The sequence below is a fragment of the Balaenoptera physalus genome (genome assembly GCF_965194825.1).
Source record: "Balaenoptera physalus genome assembly, chromosome: 4".
NCBI lineage: Eukaryota > Metazoa > Chordata > Mammalia > Artiodactyla > Balaenopteridae > Balaenoptera > Balaenoptera physalus.
In genome coordinates, this window is record NC_138891.1 from 87,460,837 (window position 1) to 87,487,536 (window position 26,700).

The following is a 26,700-nucleotide window of genomic DNA, read 5'->3' on the forward strand; positions in this document are numbered from 1 at the left end:
AATATACAAGCAGCTCATGCAGCTCAATATCAAAAAAACAAACAACCCAATCCAAAAATGGGCAGAAGACTTAAATAGACATTTCTCCAAGAAGATATACAGATTGCCAACAAACACATGAAAGGATGCTCAACATCATTTATCATTAGAAAAATGCAAATCAAAACTACAATGATGTATCACCTCACACCAGTCAGAATGGCCATCTTCAAAAAATCTACAAACAATAAATGCTGGAGAGGGTGTGGAGAAAAGGGAACCCTCTTGCACTGTTGGTGGGAATGTAAATTGATACAGCCACTATGGAGAACAGCATGGAGGTTTCTTAAAATACTGAAAATAGAACTACCATATGACCCAGCAATCCCACTACTGGGCATATACCCTGAGAAAACCATAATTCAAAAAGAGTCATGTACCACAATGTTCATTGCAGCTCTACTTACACTAGCCAGGACATGGAAGCAACCTAAGTGTCCATCAACAGATGAATGGATAAAGAAGATGTGGCACATATATACAATGGACTATTACTCAGCTATAAAAAGAAACTAAATTGAGTTATTTGTAGTGAGGTGGATGGAGTTAGAGTCTGTCATACAGAGTGAAGTAAGTCAGAAAGAGAAAAACAAATACCGTATGTTAACGTATATGTATGGAATCTAAAAAAAAAAAAAAAAAAAAGGTTCTGAAGAACCAAGGGCAGGACAGGAATAAAGATGCAGACATAGAGAATGGACTTGAGGACACAGTGAGGGGGAAGTGTAAGCTGGGATGAAGTGAGAGAGTGGCATGGACATATAGACACTACCAAATGTAAAGTAGATAGCTAGTGGAAAGCAGCTGTGTAACACAGGGAGATCAGCTCAGTGCTTTGTGACCACCTAGACGTGTGGGATAAGACACAAGAGGGAGGGGATATGGGGATATATGTATACGTATAGCTGATTCACTTTGTTATACAGCAGAAGCTAACACAACACAGTAAAGCAATTTTACTCTAATAAAGATGTTAAAAAAATAAAATAAATAAAATGTTAAACCTTAAAAAAGAGCAAGAGATGGAGACAGAGATAGGCAGAAAGAGATAGGGAAAAAATTACTGATATCAATATTGAAAAAGAGAACATGACTACAAATTATACAGCTATTAAAGGAGTAATAAATAGGAATTATGCATAACTTTTTGTCAGAATAATTCAATACCTTAGATGAAAATGGTTAAACTCCTCAAAAACACAACTTACCCAAACTGACACAAAAGAAAATAGAAAATCTGAATAGCCCTATATCTGTTAAAGAAATTGGGTATATAAATTAAAACTGTCTCACAAACTAGAAGCCCAGATGGCTTGACTGGCAAATTCTGCCAAACATTTAAGGAATAATTGATAACAATTCTACATAAACTCTCATAAAATAGAAAATGATGAAACACTTTCTTATTTTATGTGGCCAGCCCACTCTGATACTAAACCCCAACAAAGATAATTACAAACAAACAAAACCATTAATTAAACATGATGCAAAAATTCTTAGAAAATATATAGCCAATTAATTTTAAATATATAAAAAGTATAAGACATTATGACCAAATAGACTTTATCCAAAAAATATGTCCAGAAATATTAGTTTAACAATCAAAAAACTATTTGTGAAATCTAAAAAAACTGAACTCATAGAAACAGAGAACATATTGGTGATGGCCAGAGGTGGTGAGAGGAGATGGAGGAAATGGATGAAGGCAGCTTGAAAGTACAGACTCCCATTTATAAGGTAAATAAATTGCCAAAGAAAGTAAAACCTCCATTTTTACCTCACACCATATGTAAAAGTGCTTAGAGATGCATCATAGACATAAATATAAAATCAAAAGCCCTAAAATTTCTGAAGGAAACATAAGAGAATACCTTTGCAACCTTAGAATAGACAAAGGGTTTTTAGAACAAAAAAACAATAGTAATTGGAGTTCTCAACATTAAAAATGTTTGCTCATCAAAGATAGCTTTACATAAATGGATAATGTAAGTCACAAACTGAGAGGAAATATCTGTAACACATATATCTGATAATGCACTTTTTTCTGTATTTTTCTATTGAAATATAGCTAATTTGCAATGTTGTGTTAGTTTCAGGTGTACAGAAAAGTGATATTCTTTTCCAGATTCTTTTCCATTATAGGTTATTACAAGATATTGAATATAGTTCCACGTGCTATACAGCAGGTCCTGTTATTTACCTATTTTATATATAGTAGTGTGTATATGTTAATCCCAAAGTCCTAATTTATCTCCCCCCACCACTGCTAAACCCTTTGGTAACCATGGGTTTGCTTTCTATGTCTGTGAGTCTATTTCTGTTTTGTAAATAAGTTTATTTGTATCATTTTTTAGATTCCATACATAAGTGTATCCTATGATATTTGTCTTTCTCTGTCTGATTTACTTCACTTAGTATGATAATCTCTAGGCCCATCCAAGTTGCTGCAAATAGCATTACTTCACACTTTCTCATGGCTGAGTAATATTCCATTGTATATATATATACCACATCTTCTTTATCCATTCATCTGTGGATGAACATTTAGATTGCTTCCATGTATTGTAAATAGTGCTGCAGTGAAGATTGCTGCACATGTATCTTTTCGAATTAGAGTTTTCTCCAGATATATGCCCAGTAATAGGATCATATGGTAACTCTATTTTCAGTTTTTTAAGGAACCTCCATACTGTTTTCCATAGTGGCTGTGTCAATTTACATTCCCACCAACAGTGTAGGTGGGCTCCTTTTTCTCCACACCCTCTCCAGTATTTGCTACTTGTAGACTTTTTAATGATGGCCCTTCTGACTGGTGTAAGGTGATACCTCATTGTAGTTTTAATTTGCATTTCTCTAATAATTAGCTATTGAGCTTCTTTTCATGTGCCTGTTGGCTATCTGTATGACAATGCACTTTTATCCAGAATATATTTTTCAAAATTTCTACAATTTTATAATAAAAGAAAAACAACCCAATTTTAAAAATAGGCAAAAGAGTTAAACAAATGTTTCAAAAAGAAAGATATATACCACTAAGCACATTAAAATGCTCAACATCATTACTCTAGGGAAATGCAAATTAAAACTACAATGAGAAACATAATATTCAGTTTAAACGAAGGTTTTTGAACTGGCAAATCTCACCTATAGAAATAGAAATAGGAACAGTAGTTGCCTTGTGTCGGGTGGGGATTGATTGGAGCAGCACTGGAGAAATTTGGAGGGATATGAGAATATTCTACATCTTGATAGGACTGAGGGTTATATAGGTATATGCACTGTCAAAACTTATCAAATGATACATAAGTACATTTCAATGTGTGTAGATTATACCTTGGTTTTTCTAATTACCAGTGTTTGGACTGCATCCTTGAAGAATTAAATCAGAATATTCAGTGGGAACATCCTGGGCACCAATATTTTAAAGTTTCTCTGGTGATCCTAGTATGCAACCTTGAAAGGCTCTAGTGTGGTTTCATGCTCTGTCTCTAACCTCCATTTGTAGCCAAAGAATAGAGGACTGGCTAAGAGTTTAAAATAAGTTCTGGAAGTTAGAATTCCATAAATCAATGGAAGTATGTAGTATCAAATTGAAAAGTATCACTTCATCTGTCCATGGAGATTAACTTGGGATATAAGTGGAGAAAAAAAAACAGGTGGCACCAAAGGCATCAATTGCTCCTCCCTGCTGGCAATGAAAGGATGCCAGAGAAGCAAAATATGAGGTGGAGCAAACATACCAAGGCCTCTGAGTTGTTCTCTTCCTAGGTGGAGAGAATTATTTCATACAGATGTGTTGATAATGTTGAGCAGAGAACTGTGTGGCTGTGTACATGGAGGTGTGTATGGTGAGTGAGAATTGGTGAAGCACAGGTATATTTCCAGGGCTCAAGAAGTGCAGTTATGGAGTTTAAGAACAAGTATTTTCTCCTAATGTCTCCATATGTACATAAATATTTATCAAACCATGTGTCCTGATTTTTGGTTTGGTTCCAGAAATGTGAATGAAGCACATGCAAGAAGATAGAGAATCCCCAGAGTACTGTCATCATGCCTGACATCCAAATTCCCCTCTGCCATGAGTATCTATTGACATAGTACATCCTAGCTTAATTTACATTGGTAAATATAGAGTATATTATATGACATTGTGATGAAAACTTACTTTGTTTTTTTTTTTCTATTCCAGATATTATTTCATGGAGTGTCAGTATCCTTAGTTAGCCTGATTGTCAATAGATTTATTTTGCCAATGGCAGTTACTAAACTCGGTAAGCCCTGCAAACTCATATTCTGAGTGAAGAGAAAAATATTCCAAACATGCTAAAGAATTGTTAATAATGAAGAAAGAAGCCATATAAATACAAATCAATGGTGTCTAATTGAAGAGGAAATTGGATCTCTATGTAAAGTCATATGAATTGTTTAGGCCAATAAGCAATAATCTTGTACCCCAGTGTTCATTGCAGCACTATTTACAACAGCCAGGACATGGAAACAACCTAAATGTCCAATGATAGATGAATAGATAAAGAAGATGTGGTACATACATACAATGGAATATTACTCAGCCATAAAAAATGAATGAAATTGGGTCATTTGTAGAGATGTGGATGGATGTAGAGTCTGTCATACGGAGTGAAGTAAGCCAGAAAGAGAAAAACAAATATCATATATTATTAACGCATATATGTGAAATCTAGAAAAATGGTACAGATGAACCTGTTTGTAGGGCAGGAATAGAGACATAGACATAGAGAATGGACATGTGGACACAGAGGGGGAAGGGGAGGGTGCAACGAATTGGGAGATTAGGTTTGACATAAATACACTACCATGTGTAAAATAGATAGCTAGTGGGAACGTGCTGTATAGCACAGGGAGCTCAGCTCGGTGCTCTGTGATGACCTAGATGGGTGGGATGGGGGGGCGGGGTGGGAGGGAGGTCCAAGAGGGAGGGAATATAGGTATACATATAGCTGATTCACTTCATTGTACAGCAGAAACTAACATAACATTGTAAAGCAATTGTACTCCAATTAAAAAAAAAGATTACTTATTTACATTAGTCCAGTTTAAGTAAAATTATACAACTTTATTCAGTTATTTGACAAACTTTTTATTAAGAGCCTCTTTTATGCCAGTCACTATTTTAACTGATAGTGATGCATTATGAAGACAAAAAAGATTTCTGAGTTGATGGAGCTTATGTTGGGGAGAGGAGTAACAGGCAGTAAACAAGTCAAATAAGGTAATATCAGAGAGTCATTTTTGTATAAAAATAAACCACATATAAATAAAATAGAAAACACAACAGGTAATAGATTCCTGAGGAAATTAGAAAATGAGTGTGTTCAGGGAAAGAAGGTAAGGTGCTGGGACCTTCGAGAACAATGCCAATAGTGGAGGAAGTCCAGATGGGAGAGGTAGGGAAAGAGATAATGAAGGACCTTGAATTTTAAGATTTTATTCTAAGGGATAAATGGATTTCTTGGTTGGTTTTAAGCAAGTAAGTGTAATTTTATGAATAAGGTCCTTAAAAAGACAACTCTGGTTCTGTGGATAGCTGATTGGGAGCTATGAAGAGAGTAGAAACAGAAATAACAGTTTTAGGAGGCAACTGCATTATGCAATATGACTGTTTCAATCCCCTACTTTTCAACAATTGATAAATTGAAATCTAAAGAGTCAAAAGTTCTTGACTAAGGTCACACAGCTTGATAATGGCAGTTAAAGAACTAAAAACAAATTGCTCTAATGCTTTTAATCCATTGTATTCTTAACTGCTTTATCACCCTTTCTTGTTACACGCAGAGTTTTCATTCATATGGCATTTTGTAACCAATCTTAAATTTCATCTTTATGGATAATATTGCACCTTCATCCTCATATTTGCAGCAAAATCTTTTCTTCCATTTACTTTTTTCTCTGTTTTTATTTTCTGAGCCTTAACATAGTAAAATGGGAAAAACAGATTAAAGAGGTAAAATTTTGCAGTGTATCAGATGTTCTACTTAGTAGCTAAATAAACCTAAAATTTTTATTGTGGAGCATCTGTTCACTTGCACTGAGAGCAGTGAACATTTTCTCATGGAACATTATTGCTTTCCAAAGAAACTTCTATGGCTCAGAAAAAGGGAATTTGTGTCTGGTAGTAAGATTCCTTCAAACCTTATTGAGGTCTGGAGATATATATACGTACACACACACACACACACACACACACACACACAGTTGATCCTTGATCAACATGGATTTGAACTACGCCAATCCACTTATAAGTGGATGTGAATATTTTTTTAATTAAAAAAAATTTTTTAATATGTACTTCAGTATAACACAAACCTGCTGATTGAATCTGAGGATGCAGGACCGTGGATATGAAGGGCCAACTGTAAAGTTATATGCGTGGAGGGTTGGCACCCCTGACTCCTATGTTGTTCAAGGGTCAAATGTATATATCTGGAGATAAATAAATATATATCATAAATACTTATATATATGACCTTATGTATAGGTGGGAAATATGTGTATATATCTACACATACACTGTGTACATATATGTATATGTATATCTATACCTCCTGCATATATCTCCTACACATCTATATGTATATATGTATATTCTATATACATCATCAAAATGATGATGTCTACTATTTATAAAATGTGTTCTTTGTATCAAAGGTCTTCGTGATGTCACATCAACAAAGTATAAATCACTGTATTATACGTTTCAACACTTTCAAGAACTAACCGTATCTGCAGCCTCTGCACTCAAATTTGACAAAGATCTTGCTAACGCAGATTGGAACATGGTTGAGAAAGCAATTATACTGCAAAACCCATATGAAGTAAGCAAGTAATATCTTTTGTTTACTCCTTCAAAGTGGATATGATTGCCCTTAAATAAGTATAAATGTTATAAATATTAATTCACAATTCTTAGGGAATTTTGTGACCACTGTGGGGCAAAGTAGAAATGACAACCCCTTTGCGTATAGCAAGTATGTATTGTAAATTCAAAAGAAGGACTAGTGTATTGGAGCTGCCTTTAAAAGACAGCATAAAAAGAAGAGAGTGAGCCTTAGAAAATGGCTAGTTTTTTTACTAGACCGAGGATGGACAGCATTTATTCAGTGTTTATTTAGGCTATTATATAGCCAAGTACTTGCTAGGCCCTGGTTTATGATTAATATTACTTTTTAATATAAAATAGAATTCAAAGCCAGTGTCATACGATTAGATGTGGTGAAATGTCACCTCCTGCTTCTGAGATATGCTTTAGAATCTCCATGGTCAGACTTCTAATTCATATATGAGTTCATAATTCATCAGCAGTCATGAATGCCACAAGGAGAAATAATAAAAGTTGTCCTGGTATCTGCTCAATGCTTCTTCTGGGTTGCCATCTCCTATATTATGTCCAATTTTCATTGCAATGCTTTTCTGCATCACACAATATGAGGGGCCAACTTCTATGACTGTAGACATAGATAATTGGTTGCTATGAAATAGGATTTCTAAAGCTCCATTTTAAATCCTCTAACAGGTGCTTGAAGCTCCAGATGGGGGCCCAGAATCAAGCCTTGTGTCTGCAGGAATATTGCCAGGATTTCTGGATAAGAAAAGTACCAAGTCAAATCTAAGGATTTTTTATAGTAGCTCCCAATATCTGATTGTGGCCTTTTGTTAATCTGGCTGCATCAGAATCACCTGGAAAGCTTATTAAAAAATACGGATTGATTTCCCAGCCTCTACCCAGGAGATTCTGATGCAGATGGTCTGAGAAGGGTCCCAGGAATATATATCTTTAATCCATTTACCCAGCTAATTCTAATGCAAAGTCAGGGTTGAGGTCACCACTCTTGTATTTGATCTGTTTTAGAAGGCAGATAATTAAACAACTACATTCTCCTGTTTATGATGCTGACATGAGGGATATTCTAGTGTTATAGATAGAACTTTGGTTTTAGACTCAGAAAATCTGGGTTCATATCCTAGTTTTATCACTTAATAAATGCTTTGTGATCTTTTTATAAACCTTTTATTTTATCTAAGCTTCAACTTTTTTCATCTATAAAATGGAGTTATCCATATACCCATCTCCTAACAGCCATGTTCACTTTTTATTCTACCTTAAGTGATTAGTTTAAAGCAGTGGTTGTCACACTTTAGCTGTAGCAGAATCATGGAATGGTCCCATTGCTGTCCCATCTCCCCACAGTCTCTGATTCAGCAGGTCTATGGTGGGGTTTGAGAATGTGCATTTCTAACAATACCCAGGTGATGTTACTGGTGCTGGGGAAACATACGTTCAGAACCAGTGGTTTAAAGTGTGAACAGAAATGTAGTAGCTTTTATAAACTTTTACCAATGCCATGCAAAGGTAAAAATATGTTATAACTCCTTCCCCAAAAAACTGGCAATTATTTTACCTTCTAGATGACTGTGCAAGTGATGAGAAAACTCACCTGAACATTTTTCTGTATCTAGCAAAATTTCTATATTTTTTAAAACCAAAATGGTATGTGAATTGCTTGATGTTTATGCTAAACAATATGTTAATGTTCATGTATTGTTTTTTGGTTTTGATTTGTGTTTTATTTAGTTGGGCCAAGAAGAAACAACAGAACATCAAAAAGTGAAATGTCTACACTGTAACAAGGAAATAGATGAGACCCTTAACATTGAAGCAATGGAGCTGGCCAAGAGGCGTCTCCTGTCAGCACAGATAGTTAGTATTTTATTATACGCTTTTTAAATTATTGTCCTATCATTTATACCACTTGCAAATATTTTTTTCCCATTCAGTAGGTTGTCTTTTCGTTTTGTCAATGGTCTCCTTTGCTAAGTTTAATTAGGTCCCATTTGTTCATTTTTGCTTTTGTTTCCTTTGCCGTAGGAGACAGATCCCAAAAAATATTGCTACGATTTATGTCAAAGAGTGTTCTGCCTATGTTTTCTTCTAGGAGTTTTGTGGTTTCCAGTCTTACATTTAGGTCTTTAATTTTGAATTTATTTTGGTATATGAAGTGAGAAAATGTTGTAATCTCATTCTCCTACATGTAGCTGTCCAGCTTTCCCAGCACCTCTTACTAAAGAGACTGTCTTTTTCCATTGTAAATTCTTGCCCCCTTTGTCATAGATTAATTGACCATAGGTGCATGGGTTTATTTCTGGGCTCTCTATCCTGTTCCATTGATCTATGTGTCTGTTTTTGTGCCAGTACTATACTAAAAAAACTAAAATTAAAAAAATTAAATTATTGGCTAAAATTATACTGAAAAGTTTCTCCCTTGCTTAAGACATCTTGGTTATGCTCACCTGCACAGCTTAATAGATTGTTTACAAAGGCAAAGGGAAGTTTGGCATTGTCTTAGGAATATGCTTGACTGCAAAAAGAAAAAAGAAAAGGACAAAAAGAAAAAGAAATCCACTCAAATTAGCGTAAGTAGAAGGTGTTTTATTTTGAGGAACTTGGAATTTCACAGATCCCAATGGCAGGAATTACAGCTGAGCTCTACCACCAGATGCGTTATGCACTCAGTTCCATGACACTGCCTATCTCTGGACCAAACCAGTTTTTCCCGAAAGAATACCACCAAGTCCACTAGCAACTGCAGGTATAGGTTAGTATGTTTTCATATCAAATCTTGGGTAAAAATTAAAGAAATTCTGTAGCACAGCAGCATATAGGACTCTGTGAGGAAATGCTAATAGCCTAGTTACCATTTTCTATCCAGGTCAGAATCTTGACCAGTTGCCATGACTCATCCTCTCAAAATGTTCATGTTGGGCCTTCCTCACTGCCTGTGGAACTGTCATGCATTTCTCAGCTGTTCCATGCATATAGGATTCTGCTTGCTCAGTCTAACTTGGGAAAAGGAAGATCTTTAGGGTATGATTATTCCCTCCTCAGCAGTAGTCCTGGCAGACAAGCTGAGTCTCAAAGACAGCTTTCCAAGGACCTAAATAACTTCTTTAAGCAATTGAGGCAGTGCCATGAAGGGTGAACTTATGCCCATATCATGCCTTGTTCCACCAGCAGATTTTATGAGATCATGTCTTTGAGTCACTTCCAGATTTTTAATTTATTTCAGGAAAATATAGTATTCAGGAACACTTAAAATCAATGCAGGAGACTCCATTTTGAGTCTTGCTTTTATTATTAATATGATATGTGACTCAGGACATATTCTTTTAAGTTGTTATTCTCCCCATCTGTAAAAGGGGAAATTATGCTACCTGAATGACCTCTTAGATTCCTTCCACTCATGATAGCTTATGTTTTCTGCAATGTATACTTCCTGTACCTTTTTGATTTATTGTTTTAAATGTTTTTTTTTTTCTACTATTGTATCTTCATTGATTTTGTGCTGTGTGTTAGGTCTTAATCCAGAAATCCTATTTTTCAAAGTATATTGGATCTCTCTGTTCTATTCTCCAGATCTTCATCTCACCTCGTACATTTTTAGTCTTTCTTTGTTCTAGACATATTTTCACGTGTATCTTAGCTTGTTGATTTGATTTCTGCAATCTCAATGTTAATGTTCACTGTTCCCAACAGTATTAATTGGTTATTGCAGTTTTCAAAGTTCTGAGAGTTTTTATTTAAATCTCAGCCAGCTCTTGTTAACGGGAGCAATATCTCCTCCCCTACTGTATGTTAGAAGAGGGGGACTTCCCTAGTGGTCCAGTGGTTAAGACTCCACGCTCCCAATGCAGGGGGCCCAGGTTTGATCCCTGGTCAGGGAACTAGATCCCGCATGCATGCCACAACTAAAGATCCCTCATGCCACAAGGAAGAACCCACACGCGGCAACGATGATTCTGCGTGAGGCAACTAAGACCCAGAGAAGACAAATAAATTAACTAATTAAAAAAAGAAAGAAGAGGAAGCACAGCATGGTGAGACAGTGGCACAGGAGAGCAGCACAACATAATGGGGGAAAAGAGAGGCAGGCTTTAAATTCAGAAAGAACTGAGTTTCCAATGTGATCTTGAGAAAACTGCTGAACTCCCTGAGGAGCCTCATCTTTCTCATCTATGCAGATTCGTATACCTTCCTCATAAAGCTGTTGCAAGAATTAAATAATTTTCTGTAAAACATGAATTATTATGTTAATTCAATAGTATATTAGAGAGCTCAGAGATGGCAGTTATTGTTAGGAATCAACCATTCTCTAAATTCTTCTTACATTTTGGTGTGAAGGATCATTTAAGAGTTAACATTTTTCTAGTATCTAACTGCTTTGTCATTTGTGTCGCTAAGCTTTCATGAGCTCCATATGACTTTCAGCTTTCTTATTTTCCCCACAAACTACAGTGTTTAGCTTTGAGGATACTGAAAATATTTTAATTTTACATTATTTTGCAAGTATTTTAATGAAGCTTAAGGAGAAAATGATACTCTATTGAATTCCTTTCATTACTGACAAATAACCTTTTGACCTTTCATCCTTAAATTTAGTTCTGTCCCTTTCTAGGATCCCCCAAGAGCAAAACCATGCTTCAATGTCCGTAAATAATTGTGCATAGGGACTTCCCTGGTGGCACAGTGGTTGAGAATCTGCCTGCCAATGCAGGGGACATGGGTTCGAGCCCTGGTCCAGGAAGATCCCACATGCCGCGGAGCAACTAAGCCCGTGTGCCGCAACTACTGAGCCTGTGCTCTAAGGCCCGTGAGCCACAAGTACTGAGTCTATGTGCCACAGCTACTGAAGCCCGCGTGGCTAGATCCCGTGCTCCGCAACAAGAGAGGCCACCGCAATGAGAAGCCCGTGCACCGCAACAAAGAGTAGCCCCAGCTCGCCACAACCAGGGAAAGCCTGCGCACAGCAATGAAGAACCAATGCAGCCAAAAATAATATTAATAAATAAATTTTTAAAAAAATAAAAATAATTGTGCAGACAGAATGTCTTCTATGGAACCAGGAATCTTCAGTCATATCACACATCCCAATTTAGGAAGTTGATTCTCAACAATGTTCAGCACACTGAAGCCAAGTTGGGCTCTCAGTATATGGACTGAATGAATGAATGTCTGTGTTCTGCACCACAGGAGCAGTTCATTTCATGCTGGGAATAGATTGGAGACAAGAGAGTTCTGTTGTCAAAATATTTGGGGAAGTGGAATTAAATAAAGATATAAATCAGAATCCCTTACTGTAGAATTTCTCAGAGTCTTTAATATTCTAATATAAACTTTTATATTTATATAAACTTTTAAGATGGGGATAGTTTGCAACAGTTGCCACACTTATTTGGCCACAGAACTCCACTTATTTTTGAAAACCTAATTAACATCTAGAGGAACCTAGTTTCCTGCATAACCATTTTTTTAAAATTATTTATTTATTTATTTTTGGCTGCGTTGGGTCTTCGTTTCTGTGCGAGGGCTTTCTCTAGTTGCGGCAAGCGGGGCCCACTCTTCATCGCGGTGCACGGGCCTCTCACTATCGCGGCCTCTCTTGTTGCGGAGCACAGGCTCCAGACGCGCAGGCTCAGTAGTTGTGGCTCACGGGCCTAGTTGCTCCGCGGCATGTGGGATCTTCCCAGACCAGGGCTCGAACCCGTGTCCCCTGCATTAGCAGGCAGATTCTCAACCACTGTGCCACCAGGGAAGCCCTGCATAACCATTTTCATTCCACCCAAAACTCAGACCTACCTTCTGCACTAACCTCATGGTCTGGACTCCATAGAAAGATTTTTTTTATATAAAGATACTAGATTATTTGGGGATTTTGACTTCTTTCTCACAGATTATTCTTCCATAAAGAAAATAATATATTGTCCCTGTTACCCATATTATAGAATGATTTGATTCAACATTTCTTTTAGGCAAGCTACCAGAGACAATACAGGAATGAGACTCTGTCCCAGAGTGCAGTCCAGGTGCTGGTAGGTGCAGCAGGAAGCTTTGGTGAGAAAGGAGAGTAAGTATATTTTCAGGAGAAAGCTTCCATCTTAAGCCACTGCATTTAGGAAATTGTGCAAATGAGTTTCTCGCTTTTGTCTGGTAACTTGAGATCATCCAGTATTATGTGCGCAAGCCACTGCCTGCTCTCCAGCCCACAACCAGGCCAAATCACCTGCTTCCAGTTTCCCAAACTTGCTCCACTCATTCACACCTCTGTGCATTTGAACCAGCTGCTGCTTCTGACTGAGATGCTCTTCCCTTTCTCTTTTTGCCCACCCTTGCAAAGCTAAGCTGTGGTAAACCACTCCTCTTTCTAGGCTACTCAGATACCTCACTGAGGTCAAAGACTTCCTTAGTCCTTCCAGGCACATCTTCCCAATGCACATCCTCTCCTGATATACTCGTAATGATTTCTTTAGCTGCAAGCCTCTAGAGTCAGCAATGAGTTCCTCAAAGTCAGCATGCTAGGGAGTACCCTCAGATCATCCCTTGTGGAGTGGAAGGATGAAGGATGTCTGATTGGGCAGAGGGATGAGTTAAACTGCAGTGCAGTTGCGACAGTGACCACCCAAAACCCAGACATACCTTCTTGTTCTAGATCTCACTTCTGGTACCACGGACACCAAAATATCCTGCTCAGGTGCTCCTAAGCTTATTTCTAGGATTGCTTGGGCCTTTTCCCTTATGTCATGATCTTACAAGCAAACTGGGCCCTTGGTGTGCACCCCTCAAAACCTAAGACCTGTGCCGGCCTGGTGTCCACTCATATGCACCGGCTTGAGGTACAGTGAGAGATAAAGCTGTGTGTGGGAAGAGAAGCAGCCTGACACTGGAGCATGCTCTCACTGAAGTGTGAGTACAGATTTTCAAAGAGTCTAAGAGTTTTAATTTCAAGCCTAGCCATGCAAATCATTATGACATTATCTTTCCATATATGGTACAAGTCCTCCACCTGCCCTCTGGCTCTAGGGCCCTCAGATGCTTAGGGGACCTGAGCAGTGTTAGTGAAGTAGAGGGAGAAGGCTGGGCAGATGTGATCAATTTAAAACAATATGATTCATACTTTTTAAAGACAGATGCACTATGTACAGCATAAGTTTTTAAATGAATGAACAAATGACATGCTGAAAAGTAGTATCACTGCATTGTCCAGGAGAGGTTAACATATGTAGAATACATATAAAACAGTACCTATTTAGAGCAATTCAGCCCAACACCTTGATTTTGCCTCTTAAAACCCACGAAGGCAGAAGCAACGTATGCCTCTGTGGACCCAGAGTAAATGGGGTTAAGGTTTGAAAGGACTCAGAGTGCGCAACAAAGGCAAATTTTGAAACGTTTATTACATTTTCATTCATACATGCAAGAGATAAATATTGATTACTAATGTGTGCAAAACTATATGCCAGCACTGGGGAATATCAAGATCAGTGAAATGGTGTTCAGATCAGAGGAGCACTTTCTCTTAATTACACTTGTGCTCAGTGCTTGCTGCTTTGCTGTGTTGCCTTGGAGTTGATTTCACCATCGGCTGATCATTCCTATCCATAGCCCCACCTGTTGGGGTACCCTGCGGCAAGAAAACAAGTCTAAAGATAACAACAGTAGGGGGTTAAATAGAGGTACCAGGACCTGTGCTAAGTGCCTGTGTAATTGCCTAAGAAGCAATACTTTGAATAGAGCTTATATTTATTGTCTTGTGTCAGACACAGTTTTAAACATATTACATGTATTACCCATTCAATGTCATAAAAATCCTATAAGTGCTATTATTATCTTTATTTTGCAGGTGGGGAAAGTGGGGCACAGAGAGATTAAATAATTTACCCAGGGTTATTTAACTAATGAATTATAGAGCACGGATTCAAAGCTATCCTACCTCACTATCCAGTTAGAGAGATCATACTCTTTTCCTAAATCAGGTCTAAACAGTGAACATGTTGATATAAAATAGGAACTCAGGAGCCAAAAAAACACAATAATTTGGCCTGTAAAATATCACACACATTGATATCACAGAATTTTAGGATTCATAGGAACTTGTGAAATGATCAAGTCTTAGCTTAGACATTAATTCCTTCAGGAAGGTTTCCTGATTCCCCAAGACTATATTCAACACCCCCCTTTGTGGGTCCAGAGTGTCCTCTTATTGTCTCTGCAGAACACTTAACTACACTTAACTGCAACTGTTGTTTGCATGTTTTACTCCACTAGTCTTCTGGATTCTTGAGGGCAGAGACCAGTATTTATGGTTTACCACATGCATTTATCAAGCATAAAAGGTGCTCGATCAAATATTTTAAAAATCAGAAATGAATCAAGTCATATATACATTCATGATTTTCTGTGTAATTACCACATTATTATATTGAATCACAGAGAACGGAATAACTTCCTTCTTTTTAATTATATCAGTATCCCTGTAACAGAGAAATTGCCCAAATTTTAGGGTGAGAACATCATAATCCATAGGAAGAACAAGGTCCACCTTTGAACTTAAGTCACCAATGCCCTTCCATTAAGCTGTATTTTAAGGTAGGGCCTCAGATCCAGGGATGGAACCCCATCCTCCTTCTGATGAAGACACTTAAAAATGGTTAGTGTAAGTATCTGGTCAGCAGCAGGTAAGTTCCTCATAAAACCAAGGGAATTTGCTGAGCAAGACCAAATGATAGCACATAGATCTGAACTGTCTCAACAAAAAACCCAGAAGAAACCTACAGGCAACTTGGGGCAAATGTCTTTTGGGGGTTTATGAGCACCAACTTCTCCAAGTAACCATTTTTACTCTTTCACTTCACCACTTGTATTTTCCCCATAAACTCCCTGATTACTTGCCCAGAAGGTGCAAGAAAAGAGATGAGCGAATGTGTGAGTTGGGCTGGATGCCTCATATATGCTTTCTCATTTAAGTTTCCCAGGCTGACGTAAGTACTTTTACTTCCATTCTGAGAGCAAACAGGTTAATGAGGTAATTTGTTCACTGCCATCCAGATAATGGAGGATCAAACACAAAAATCCACATATATTTGAATCCCAAATATTTGAATCATGGTATGCTTTCTCTCCCTGAAACTTGACTTCTCTATTTTGAACCATTTATCTCCATTTTTTCTTTTTTACTCTCTGTTTAATGATGAGCCCCACAATCTAACTTCATAATTATATATTCACCTTTATCTACATCTTCATGACTTGGACCTATGCCCATGAAAGTGTCTCATTTCCTGTCGTCACTGGACAAAATAGTTTTCCTGACTCCTGACAATACTGCATTAAACTTATCTCAAAACTTTTAAAATATGTTTAAAGGTTCTTCTTTTTTTTTTTTTTTTTTTTTAGATATATGAGTGCTGAGACAATAAAGAATTATTCTGAAAGCAAAAAAATTCTTGTCTTTACTAGAAAAGTATTGCTCAATTGGGTGTATAATACGAAAAAGGAAAAAGGGATCCCATCAAGGTAAGTGCTTTTAAACCTTACTAGAAATGCTATTATAATCATTTGAAATTTCCTTTTATTTATTTTTAAAATTTATATCCTGACTACTTTGTAAAATATTTTGAGTTGGTTTACAACTAAATTACTTATATACATACAAAAAGTTACTTAAAGAAAAAAAGATATAGTGTAATAACTTTTATTATAGAGGTAAATTTCATACAAGATTATACGTTAACCATTTTTAAGTGTACCATTCAGGGTTATTTAGTATATTCACGTTGGGCAACCATCTCCTCTGTCAAATTCCACAGCATTTTCATTGCCCCAAATGTAAATCCAGTACCCATTAAGCAGTCACTCCCCATTCTCTCTTCCCCCCAGCTCCTGGATAGCACTAGTCTGCTTTCTGTCTCTATGAATTTACCTATTCCAAATGTATTATATAGATAGAATCATACAACATATAGCCTTCTGTTTCTGGATTCTTTTTTTTTTTTAACATCTTTATTGGAGTATAATTGCTTTACAATGGTGTGTTAGTTTCTGCTTTATAAAGAAGTGAATCAGCTATACATATATATATATCCCCATATCTCTTCCCTCTGGCGTCTCCCTCCCTTCCACCCTCCCTATCCCACCCTGGAAGCAACCTAAGTGTCCATCGACAGATGAATGGATAAAGAAGATGTGGCACATATATACAATGGAATATTACTCAGCCATAAAAGGAAACAAAATTGAGTTATTTGTAGCGAGGTGGATGGACCTAGAGTCTGTCATACAGGGTGAAGTAAGTCAGTTTCTGGATTCTTTCACTCAGCATAATGTTTCTTCCACATTGTAGCATGTATCTGTAGCATAAGTTCATCTACTTTGTAGCATGTATGAATACTTTATTTCTTCTTATGGCTGAATAATAGTCCATTGTACAGACGTGCTGTATTTTCTTTATCCATTAATCGGTTGATGGGTATTTGAGTTGTTCTCACCTTTTGGCTATTGTAAACAGTGCTGCTATGAACATTTATGTACATGTATTTGTTTGAATTCCTGCTTTCCATTTTTGGGTATGCACCTACGAGTAAAACTGCTGGATCATATGAAAATAAAATTTATTTAATTTAATTAATTTATTTAATTTCTTGAGGAAACACCAAATTGTTTTCCACATCTGCTAGATAATTATGAAATCAGGAAATGTGAGTCCATCCATTTTACTTTTCTTTTTCAAGATTGGTATAGCTATTCAGGGTTCCTTGCAATTCCATATGAGTTTTAGGATTAGCTTGTCTATTTATGCACATAAAAAATGTCATTGAGATTTTCATAGGGATTACATTTAGTTTGTAAATTGCTTTGAGTAGTATTACTGTCTTAAAATATTAAACTTTCTGATTGATGAACATGGGATGTCTTTTCATTTATTTAGATCTTCTTTAATTCCTGTTAGGAATGTCTTATAGTTTTCAGTGTACATGTCTTTGGTAAAATTTAATCCTAAGTATTTTTATGCTATTTCAAATAAAATTGTGTTCCTGATTTCATTTTTGTAGTGTTTGTTTATTTCTAGTGTATAGAAATACAAGTTATTTCTGTAAATTGATCTTGTATCTTGAAGCTTTGCTGAATTCATTTATTAGCTCTAGTTGTTTTTTGTGAATTCTCTAGGATTTTCTGTATTTAAGAGCATATCACCTAGGGATAGAGATAATTTTACTTTTTCCTTTCCAACTGGGATGTCTTTTATTTCTTTTCTTAGATTCAAGGGAGGTCTCCCTCTTCTCAATAGGAGTATCAGTAAATACCAATGGATATTTTTGTACTATGGTTCTTTTAAAGCCTTCAATAGTGACTTAAGCTACAACTTTCTGAGTACTTATTTCTGTTGATGTAACAAAGAAATGGAGATTTGAAAAACTAGGATTTATAGTCAATCTACCTTTTAGGCTGTCTCTTACGTATCATTCATCTCACAGTAGGTAGTACAGATTCTGGAGTCAGATGGCTTAGTTTAGAATCCTAGTCTTTATCATTTATTAGCTGGATAAGTTTTACAGGTCTCAGTTTTCTCATTTGAAAAATGGATAAAGTAATATCTATGTCATATTCTGGAGACTGATATATGTAAAGCACTTGGCAAAATAACTGGCACATAGTAGGTACTAGTATATGCTAGTTGGGTTCACCTCTGCCTACATTATGGGATTGTTGTAAAGATTACATAAATAGCGTGTGTAGAGCACTTAGTCCAGAAACTAGCACTAAGTAAGCACTTAAATGTTAGCATTTATTACTAAGTGCTAAATAAAAATTGAGTTCTCTAACCAGTGGACGAAGTCACTATCAAAGATGAACAAACACAGAAGGAAGCAAATAATCGTAAGAGTGAATCAGCAGAAATAACAGCAGCAGATTTATATCCCTAATACTTCAGTTATTAAAATTATCCAATATGGACTATAAGTATTAATGAAAGGTTGAAATTAGTAAGTGATGGAATCACAAACATGAACAAGACCAATCACCAAAAGAAGATTTATACAATGAAAATGAAAAAATATATAATTTATATATAAATTATATAACATGGAAAATATATATAATAGTTTCTACCACCTTTTCATTGCTTCCAAGGTAATTACCCAGGTCAGGTCTCAACACAGCTGGAGGGGGAAATATAGTGGCTGCTTCAGGAGACTACAACTTGTCAGCTGACGGAACTACAGGACCTGGCATCAGCAAATACTAGTAGAACATATAAGGGGATAGATCTTGAGTATATGGGACCAGAGAGCTACAACATAAGGCCAGATTGGGGAGAAATTTATTGGCACAGAGGTCTTATCCATGATAATTCAGGATTCAGCATTCTATCTAAGACACTTGGAACTGGTGCTATTATATTCCTGAGATGGTTCTTTGAAGCTTGACCAGGCCAATAACCTACAATAAATGAAGTGCAGATGATAAAATTGGAATATTTAACTAGATTTATTATATTAGAATGAAGAACCAACCTCATGATCTTGTTCCCTGGGAAAGAATGGAGGATATTTCCCTTCACCAAGGCAACAATGAGAAACTCAATGATAGATGTCCTCTGCAGAACATGGTTAACCATCATTAAGTCTGCTGTGGAACTGGTCTCCCTAGTATCAAAAGGAAATGGGAATGGCAGAAGAGAGATGGCAACACTTAAATGTCAGAGGCAAGGTGGGCATACTTTATTTTGTGGACAGCAAACCTGGAGTAGCAATCAGAGTGTTTGACCTAAGGATGGGTAACAAATATTGTATATTAAAAGACAATATAGACAAACAGTTAACTATGGTATTACTTGACTTTTCTAAAGATAGAAAGGGAGAGCTGTTGAGCAAAGGGATGAAGTCAATTACTGCAAGATAACTAAGTCAATTCTCAGAACCAGAGTCCTTGAGAAAGAACTGCAACAACACCACAAATATGTAGGATAAATATTTCCTCAATCTTCTCTCAAATGGACATTTAATCATTTTACCAGAGTTCCTGTGCATTGGGAAAAGAAAATACTCAGACTCTTTTAGGACTTTGGGTTATGGCATTTTAAATGATACTGATACCAAAGGCTTGAAATACTATTGTGTTCCTCAAGTTAAACTGGGAGCTTTTAGGCCAGATAATTTATGGAGTTTCTGACCCAGTCTGTCTCATAGAAGTCCACCAGGTCCACTGTGTGGTTATTTCCCTAAGTCCCTAAGTGTATAATTGGGATGAATATACTTAGTGTCTAGCTGAACACTCACATTGTCTTGTTGACCTATATTGTAAGAATCATGGCAGAAATGGCCAAGTGACCAAGTTGAACCCTTGGCCAAAATAGTAATAAGAAGCAATATAGCATTCCAGGAGGAGTTTAAAAACTAACACCAACATTAAAGATTTAAAGGAATTGTAAGTAATTCCCATCATATCCCCTTTAACTTATCTATCTGACATAAACAATTCAGATTATAGTCAATTATCAATTTAAGCAAAAGGTAATCTCAAGTGTAATGCTGTGACAGATGTGATTTTATTGCTGGAAGAAATTTTAAAAAGCAGTCTGTGCTCTCATCCAAGATGGTGGCACTGAGGCTCCTGAACTCAATTCCTTCCATGGACACACCAAATCTACAGCTAAACATGGATGAGTTCTCCTTGAAAGAAATCCAGAAACTATCTGAGCAACTCCTAAACATCAGGCTAATGAGAAAATACCTACTTTGAAAGAGGTAGGAAAGGCTGAGACACACTTTCACCATAAAACTTACCCCCTTGGCACAGACATACAATCGGAAGGGAACACACAGCTCCCAGTATCTCCCGAGAAGCAAAGAGTTTGAGCCCAATATCTAGCACCCCAACTTTTAAGACTTCACCCTAGGGGATGGGCCCCCAAAATACCTAGTTCTGAAATTTAATGAGGCTTATAACCACAAAATACACAAGACTAGAGCAGACAAAGAAACAGTTCTTAATAGGTTCATGAGGATGTTGTCTCCTTGGAAGGAGCTTGTGCAAAATTTGGCACCCTGGCTTTTGTGGCTGCCACACAAAGGACACACCTCTTGATTGCCTGGCTCTAGTGGCCAAGGGGGCTTATATTTTAGGACCCACAGGACTGTAGCAAACAGAGAAACACTTCTTAATGGGCTACAGCCCCAGGGCTCAGTGCAGATGGAGCAGATAGAAATACCCATCTCCCAGTCTTTCCCTGAAAGAAGTCTATTTGCATACCTCAAAAGCTGCTACCTGAGGAGTCCAGTTCCAATCAGCTTGCATCTAGATGATGAATGATACTCTCCACAATGGGACACAAACAGGTCTTGGCACATCCTCAACTACTGGGAGCCACTAAGAGCAAATAAGGCAGCTTGGACAATCACAAAGGTTTGAGAGACAACCAAGAGCTCAGGCTAGGCTGAATGATAAGGTTTATCTACACAAGACCACTCCATCAAGACCGAAAGAGGTGGCTGTTTTATCTAACGTGCAGAAACCAACACAGAGCATGAAGGAAAATGAAGAAACAGAGGAATATGTTCTAAACAAAAGAACAATAAAACTCCAGAAACACCTTAATGAAATTTAGATAAGTGATTTATCTCTTAAAGAGATCTGTTAGAGTGATTTATCTGTTACAGAGATCAAAGATGCTCACTAGGGTCAGAAGAAGAATGTATAAACAAAGGGAAAAATTTAACAGAGATAAAAAATATAAAAATGTCCCAAACAGAAATCACAGAGCTGAAGAATAACTGAGCTGAAACATTCAATAGAGGGGTTTAACAGCAGACTAAATCAAGCAGAAAAAAGATAAGCAAACTCAAAGACAAGGCAGCAGAATTCATCCAATCTGAGGGGGGAAAAAAAGAATGAAAAGGAGTGAAGATAGCTTAAGTAACTCATGGGACACCATCAGGTGGACCAGTATTTACATTATAGGGGTCCCAGAAGGAGAAGAGAGAAAGAAAGGGACAGCAAACTTATTCAAAGAAATAATGGCTGGAAACTTTCTTTACATAGGGAAAGAAACAGACATCTAGATCCAGGAAACTCAGAAATTTCCAAATATGATTAATCCAAAGAGACCCACACCAAGACACATTAGGTAATTAAATTGTCAAAAGTTAAAGACAAGGAGAGAATATTAAAAGCAGCAAGAGAAAAACAACTTGTTATATACAAGGGACACACACACACCAAAAAGGCTATCAGCATATTTTTCAGCAGAAGCTTTGTAGATCAGAAGAGAGTAGCATGATATACTCAAAGTACTGAAAGAAAAAAAAAAAAAAAACTACCAACCAAGAATTCTCTACCCAGCAAAATTGTTCAGAATTGAAGAAGAGATAATGAGTTTTTCCAGGCAAGCAAAAGCTAAGGAATTCAGCACCCTCAAGACCAGCCTTACAAGAAATGTTAAAATGGACTTCTTCAAGCTAAAATGAAAGGGAATTTATTAATAACAGGAAAACATATCAAAGTATAAATTTCATAAGTAAATAAATATATAGTAAAATTCAGAGTACTCTAATGTTGTAATAATGGTGAGTAAGTCACTTATAAATCTAGTATGAAGGTTAAAAGACAGAAGTACTAAAAATAACTTAACTACAATAATTTGTTAATGGATACACAAGGTAAAAAGATGTAAATTGTAACCTCAAAAACATAAAATGTGGAGAGGAGGAGTAAAAATGTAAAGATTTTAGTATGCATTCAAAGTTAAGTTTATCTTAAAATAGACTGTTATAAATATAAATATGTTTTATGTAAGCCTCATGGTAACCACAAAGCAAAAAAACAATAGTAGATACACAAAAGATAAAGAGAAAGGAATCTAAGCATACCACTACTGAAAATCATCAGTAGATAGGTATGGATTTACTATTGCCATTTGATAATTGTTTTCTTGCTACTTTATAGTTCTTTGTTCATTTCACATTCTCTTATCTCTTAAATTGATGCAGCCACTATGGAAAACAGTATGGAGTCTCCTCAAAAAGTTAAAAATGGAACTACCACATGATCTAGCAATCCCACTTCTGAGTATATATCCAAAAGAAATAAAAACAAGATATCGAAGAGATATTTGCACTCCCATTTCACAGTAGCATTATTCACAATAGTTAAGATATAAAAATAAACTAAGCAAGAGGGAAGAGATATGGGAACGTATGTATATGTATAACTGATTCACTTTGTTATAAAGCAGAAACTAACACACCACTGTAAAGCAATTATACTCCAATAAAGATGTTTAAAAAAAAAAATAACCTAAGCGTCCATCAGTGGATGAATGGATAAAGAAAATACAAAGGAGTATTATTCAACCATGAGAAAGAAGGAATTCCTGCATTTGTGACAACATGGTTGGATCTTGAGAGCATTATGCTAAGTATAAGCCAGACTGAGAAAGACAAATACTGCATGGTATCACTTATATGCTAACTCTAAAAATAAGTAAAATGAAAAAAATGAAATAAAATAAAATAATAGATTTTAAAAAGTCAACTCATAGGGACTTCCCTGGTGGTGCAGTGGTTAAGAATCCATCTGCCAATGCAGGGGACATGGGTTCAAGCCCTGGTCCAGGAAGATCCCACATGCTGTGGAGCAACTAAGCCTGTGTGCCACAACTACTGAGCCTGCATGCTGCAACGACTGAAGCCTGTGTGCCTAGACCCCATGCTCTACAAACAAGAGAAGCCACCACAATGAGAAGCCCATGCACTGCAACAAAGACCCAACACAGCCAAAAATAAATTCATTCATTCATTCATTAAAAAAAAATAGTCAACTCATAGAAACAGAGAGTAGAAACCAGAGCTGAGGGTTTGGGGAAATAGGGATTGATAAAAGGTTACAAACTTTCAGCTATAAGGTGAATGATGCCTGAAGATCTAATGTAAGACATGGTGACTATAATTGAGAACACTGTACTTTATAACTGAAATTTGCTAGAGAGTAGAACTTAAATGGTCACACCCCCAAAAAAGAGTTATATGAGGTGATGGATGTGTTAATCAACTAGATGGGGGGAATCTTTTCACAATGTATATGTATATACATTGTATTGTACATATACATGTACATATGATGTACACTTTCAATATCTACAATTTTTAATGTCAGTTATACCTCAATATGGCTGCATTTTTTAAAAATAGAGAGAAATGAAAAACAGTCTGGAGAGAGGGCTGAGAAGGGCAGTGGCAGTGTTACCATAAACTTAACAAAACTTACACTCCATGGCTCCTCCCTCACACTGGCACTGCCTGAGGCCTTGGAGGATTTTTGCAATTTGATGGCAGCATCATAGATGTATTCATAATTTCATCTTCTTTTCCTTAAATAGGGCTCCAAATTGTAAAATTTCAGGTCCTGCGTAACACGGATCTACCTCTAAGAATAGCGAAGTAAATCCAGCACTTACCCACATTTCAGTCAATAATTTGATTAATAATTTCATTTGAGTTTTAGCAATAATAATGCATTATTATACTAGTTGAATAATTTAAAAATAAAATTAAAAATACATTAAGTAAATCATCTCACCCACAATTCTACTGACTAGCATACTCGGTATAAAAATTATTTTTCAAAGCATGTATGTTAACTTAAAGTTTTTGATAAAATGCAACCTAACCTGTTCCACTACCACACATGCTGGGATTTGTTCCAGATTATATGCCTTGACAAGGAAAAATGCTCATGATCCGTTGCTAAGAGAGAAATAAAACAGGTTACAGAACAATATGTATGATATAATTCCTTTTGTATTTATAAATATGATTATATAAACAAAAATATTGGAAAAATATTCAAACTGGTAATAGTAGCCATCTCTGAGAAGTGGAATTATTAGAAGGTGGGAGAGATTTGCTTTGTTCTTTTTTAATATTTCCAGTTTGAATTATCCCTGTCTTATGATCTGAAGTATTTCTACTAAAAGTATAAGTAAAAATGAATGAGAGGTGAGGAAAGTGAGAAAGAAAGAGGGGAAACCAGCCTGAAGACATTTAGCAGAGGAAGAAATTAAAGGAAAGTATCTGAAGTAAGATGCCAGAAAGTGTATGGTAGTGACAGCTACTTCTCAGAATTAAGATGGGCTTTGTAACTATTGATGATTAGAACAGAACTGAGCATATATTGAAATTAATTCAGTGTAATTATTTTATCAGATATAACTATCTTTTTTTTTTTTTTTTTTTACAGACATTGCTTTCTTCGTGTATGCCATAAAATAGTATTTACGGATGAATTTGAGTATGTCGGATACCTTGTGATACTAATGAATATGTTTCCTATTATAATTTCTTGGATATCTGTGTTAAACGATATCTATGAGCTTGAATTAACATATGCTAACTACTCTTTTCTTGCATTTTATATTGTGGAGGCACTACTTAAGGTAAGCTAAAATGTGATTGTGTGTGTGTGTGTGTGTGTGTGATATGTCTAACAGGGAGATTTCCTAATTTCATTTTCCAACACTAGCTACAGACAGTTTTCCAAAGGAGTGTATAAAATTCTTCTCAAACAAATTTATTTTTTAAAGGTGATTTTAGGGTGACAATAGAAAATATTCATACTTTAAGGATTGATTTTGTATTTGCAAATTTTTAATTAGTGTGTGTCAAAGGGATGCAGAGTGAGTTACAAAGGTATTGGCAAAGTTCTTTAACTTAGCAGAGAGGTGAGCACCTGGATGTTCATTTTATTATTTTTTTTTTAATGGAAGATATTTTCTTTCTTTCTTTCTTTCTTTCTCTTTCTTTCTTTCTTTTCTTTCCTTATTTTTGGCTGCTTTGGGTCTTCATTGCTGTGCACCAGCTTTGTCTAGTTGTGGCGAGCAGGGGCTACTCTTTGTTGCGGTGTGCGGGCTTCTCATTGCGGTGGCTTCTCTTGTTGCGGAACACGGGCTCTAGGTACACAGGCTTCAGTACTTGTGGCATGTGGGCTCAGTAGTTGTGGGCATGGGTTTAGTTGCTCCACGGCATGTGGGACCTTCCCGGACCAGGGCTTGAACCTGTGTCCCCTGAATTGGCAGGTGGATTCTTAACCACTGCGCCACTAGGGAAGTCCCATTTTACTGTTTTTATACTAGATAGATAAACAGATGGATAAGTAAATTGATAGAAATTCATTTATACTTGAAAAACATTTCATAATTTGATTTTTGAAATCCAGTATAAAGGTGGCTGTTAAATGATGGAAATGTATTGATGGGTCCACAAACTGGTAATAGTATTGTGTCATATGGATCAAGTTGTAATATAAAATATTTTTAACCAGACGATTTAAATAGAAGAATTATATATGACATTCAAACAAAGTGGATGAAATCTCAAATCATTACTGGAAAATTAAAATGCTACTGCAGAGCTGTGCTTGGGGGGGTGAGGGGAATGGCTTCACATTCAATCACATTGTATGTAATAAATTCCAATTAGTTGGAACGACCATAGGAGATGTCGCATAATTAAGAAGAAATAAAGCAATTAGGGTTAGGGTTAATACCAGGGTGAGGGTGAGAGTAAAGTGTTCCCTAAAATCACTTAATATGTACCATAGTGGAAAGAACACTGAGCTGGGATGCAGCAAACTTGGCTCTGGTTTTGGTTTTCTCTGACAAACAGTTAGCTGTTCACCAAGTCACTAAACTTTTCCCAACCTCAGTTTCTTCTTCTATAAAATATCAGGGTTGGCCTAAATGAGAGATAACGATCCCTCTAGCTCTGTGGTCTTTGTACTTTGCCAAGTTTAAGCTG

At 36.4% G+C, this 26,700-nt stretch overlaps 1 protein-coding gene across 1 annotated transcript in view; it reads left to right on the forward strand.

Annotated features, from left to right (window-relative positions):
• The window catches only part of SLC9C1 (solute carrier family 9 member C1), a 101,476-nt gene that overhangs the window by 50,197 nt on the left and 24,579 nt on the right, over positions 1-26,700 (forward strand). Inside the window, exons 10-15 of the mRNA XM_082460239.1 lie at positions 4,229-4,310; positions 6,727-6,893; positions 8,651-8,776; positions 12,883-12,977; positions 16,304-16,423; positions 25,145-25,340. Coding sequence (XP_082316365.1) covers positions 4,229-4,310; positions 6,727-6,893; positions 8,651-8,776; positions 12,883-12,977; positions 16,304-16,423; positions 25,145-25,340 — 786 coding nt within the window. The remainder of the gene's footprint in view (positions 1-4,228; positions 4,311-6,726; positions 6,894-8,650; positions 8,777-12,882; positions 12,978-16,303; positions 16,424-25,144; positions 25,341-26,700) is intronic.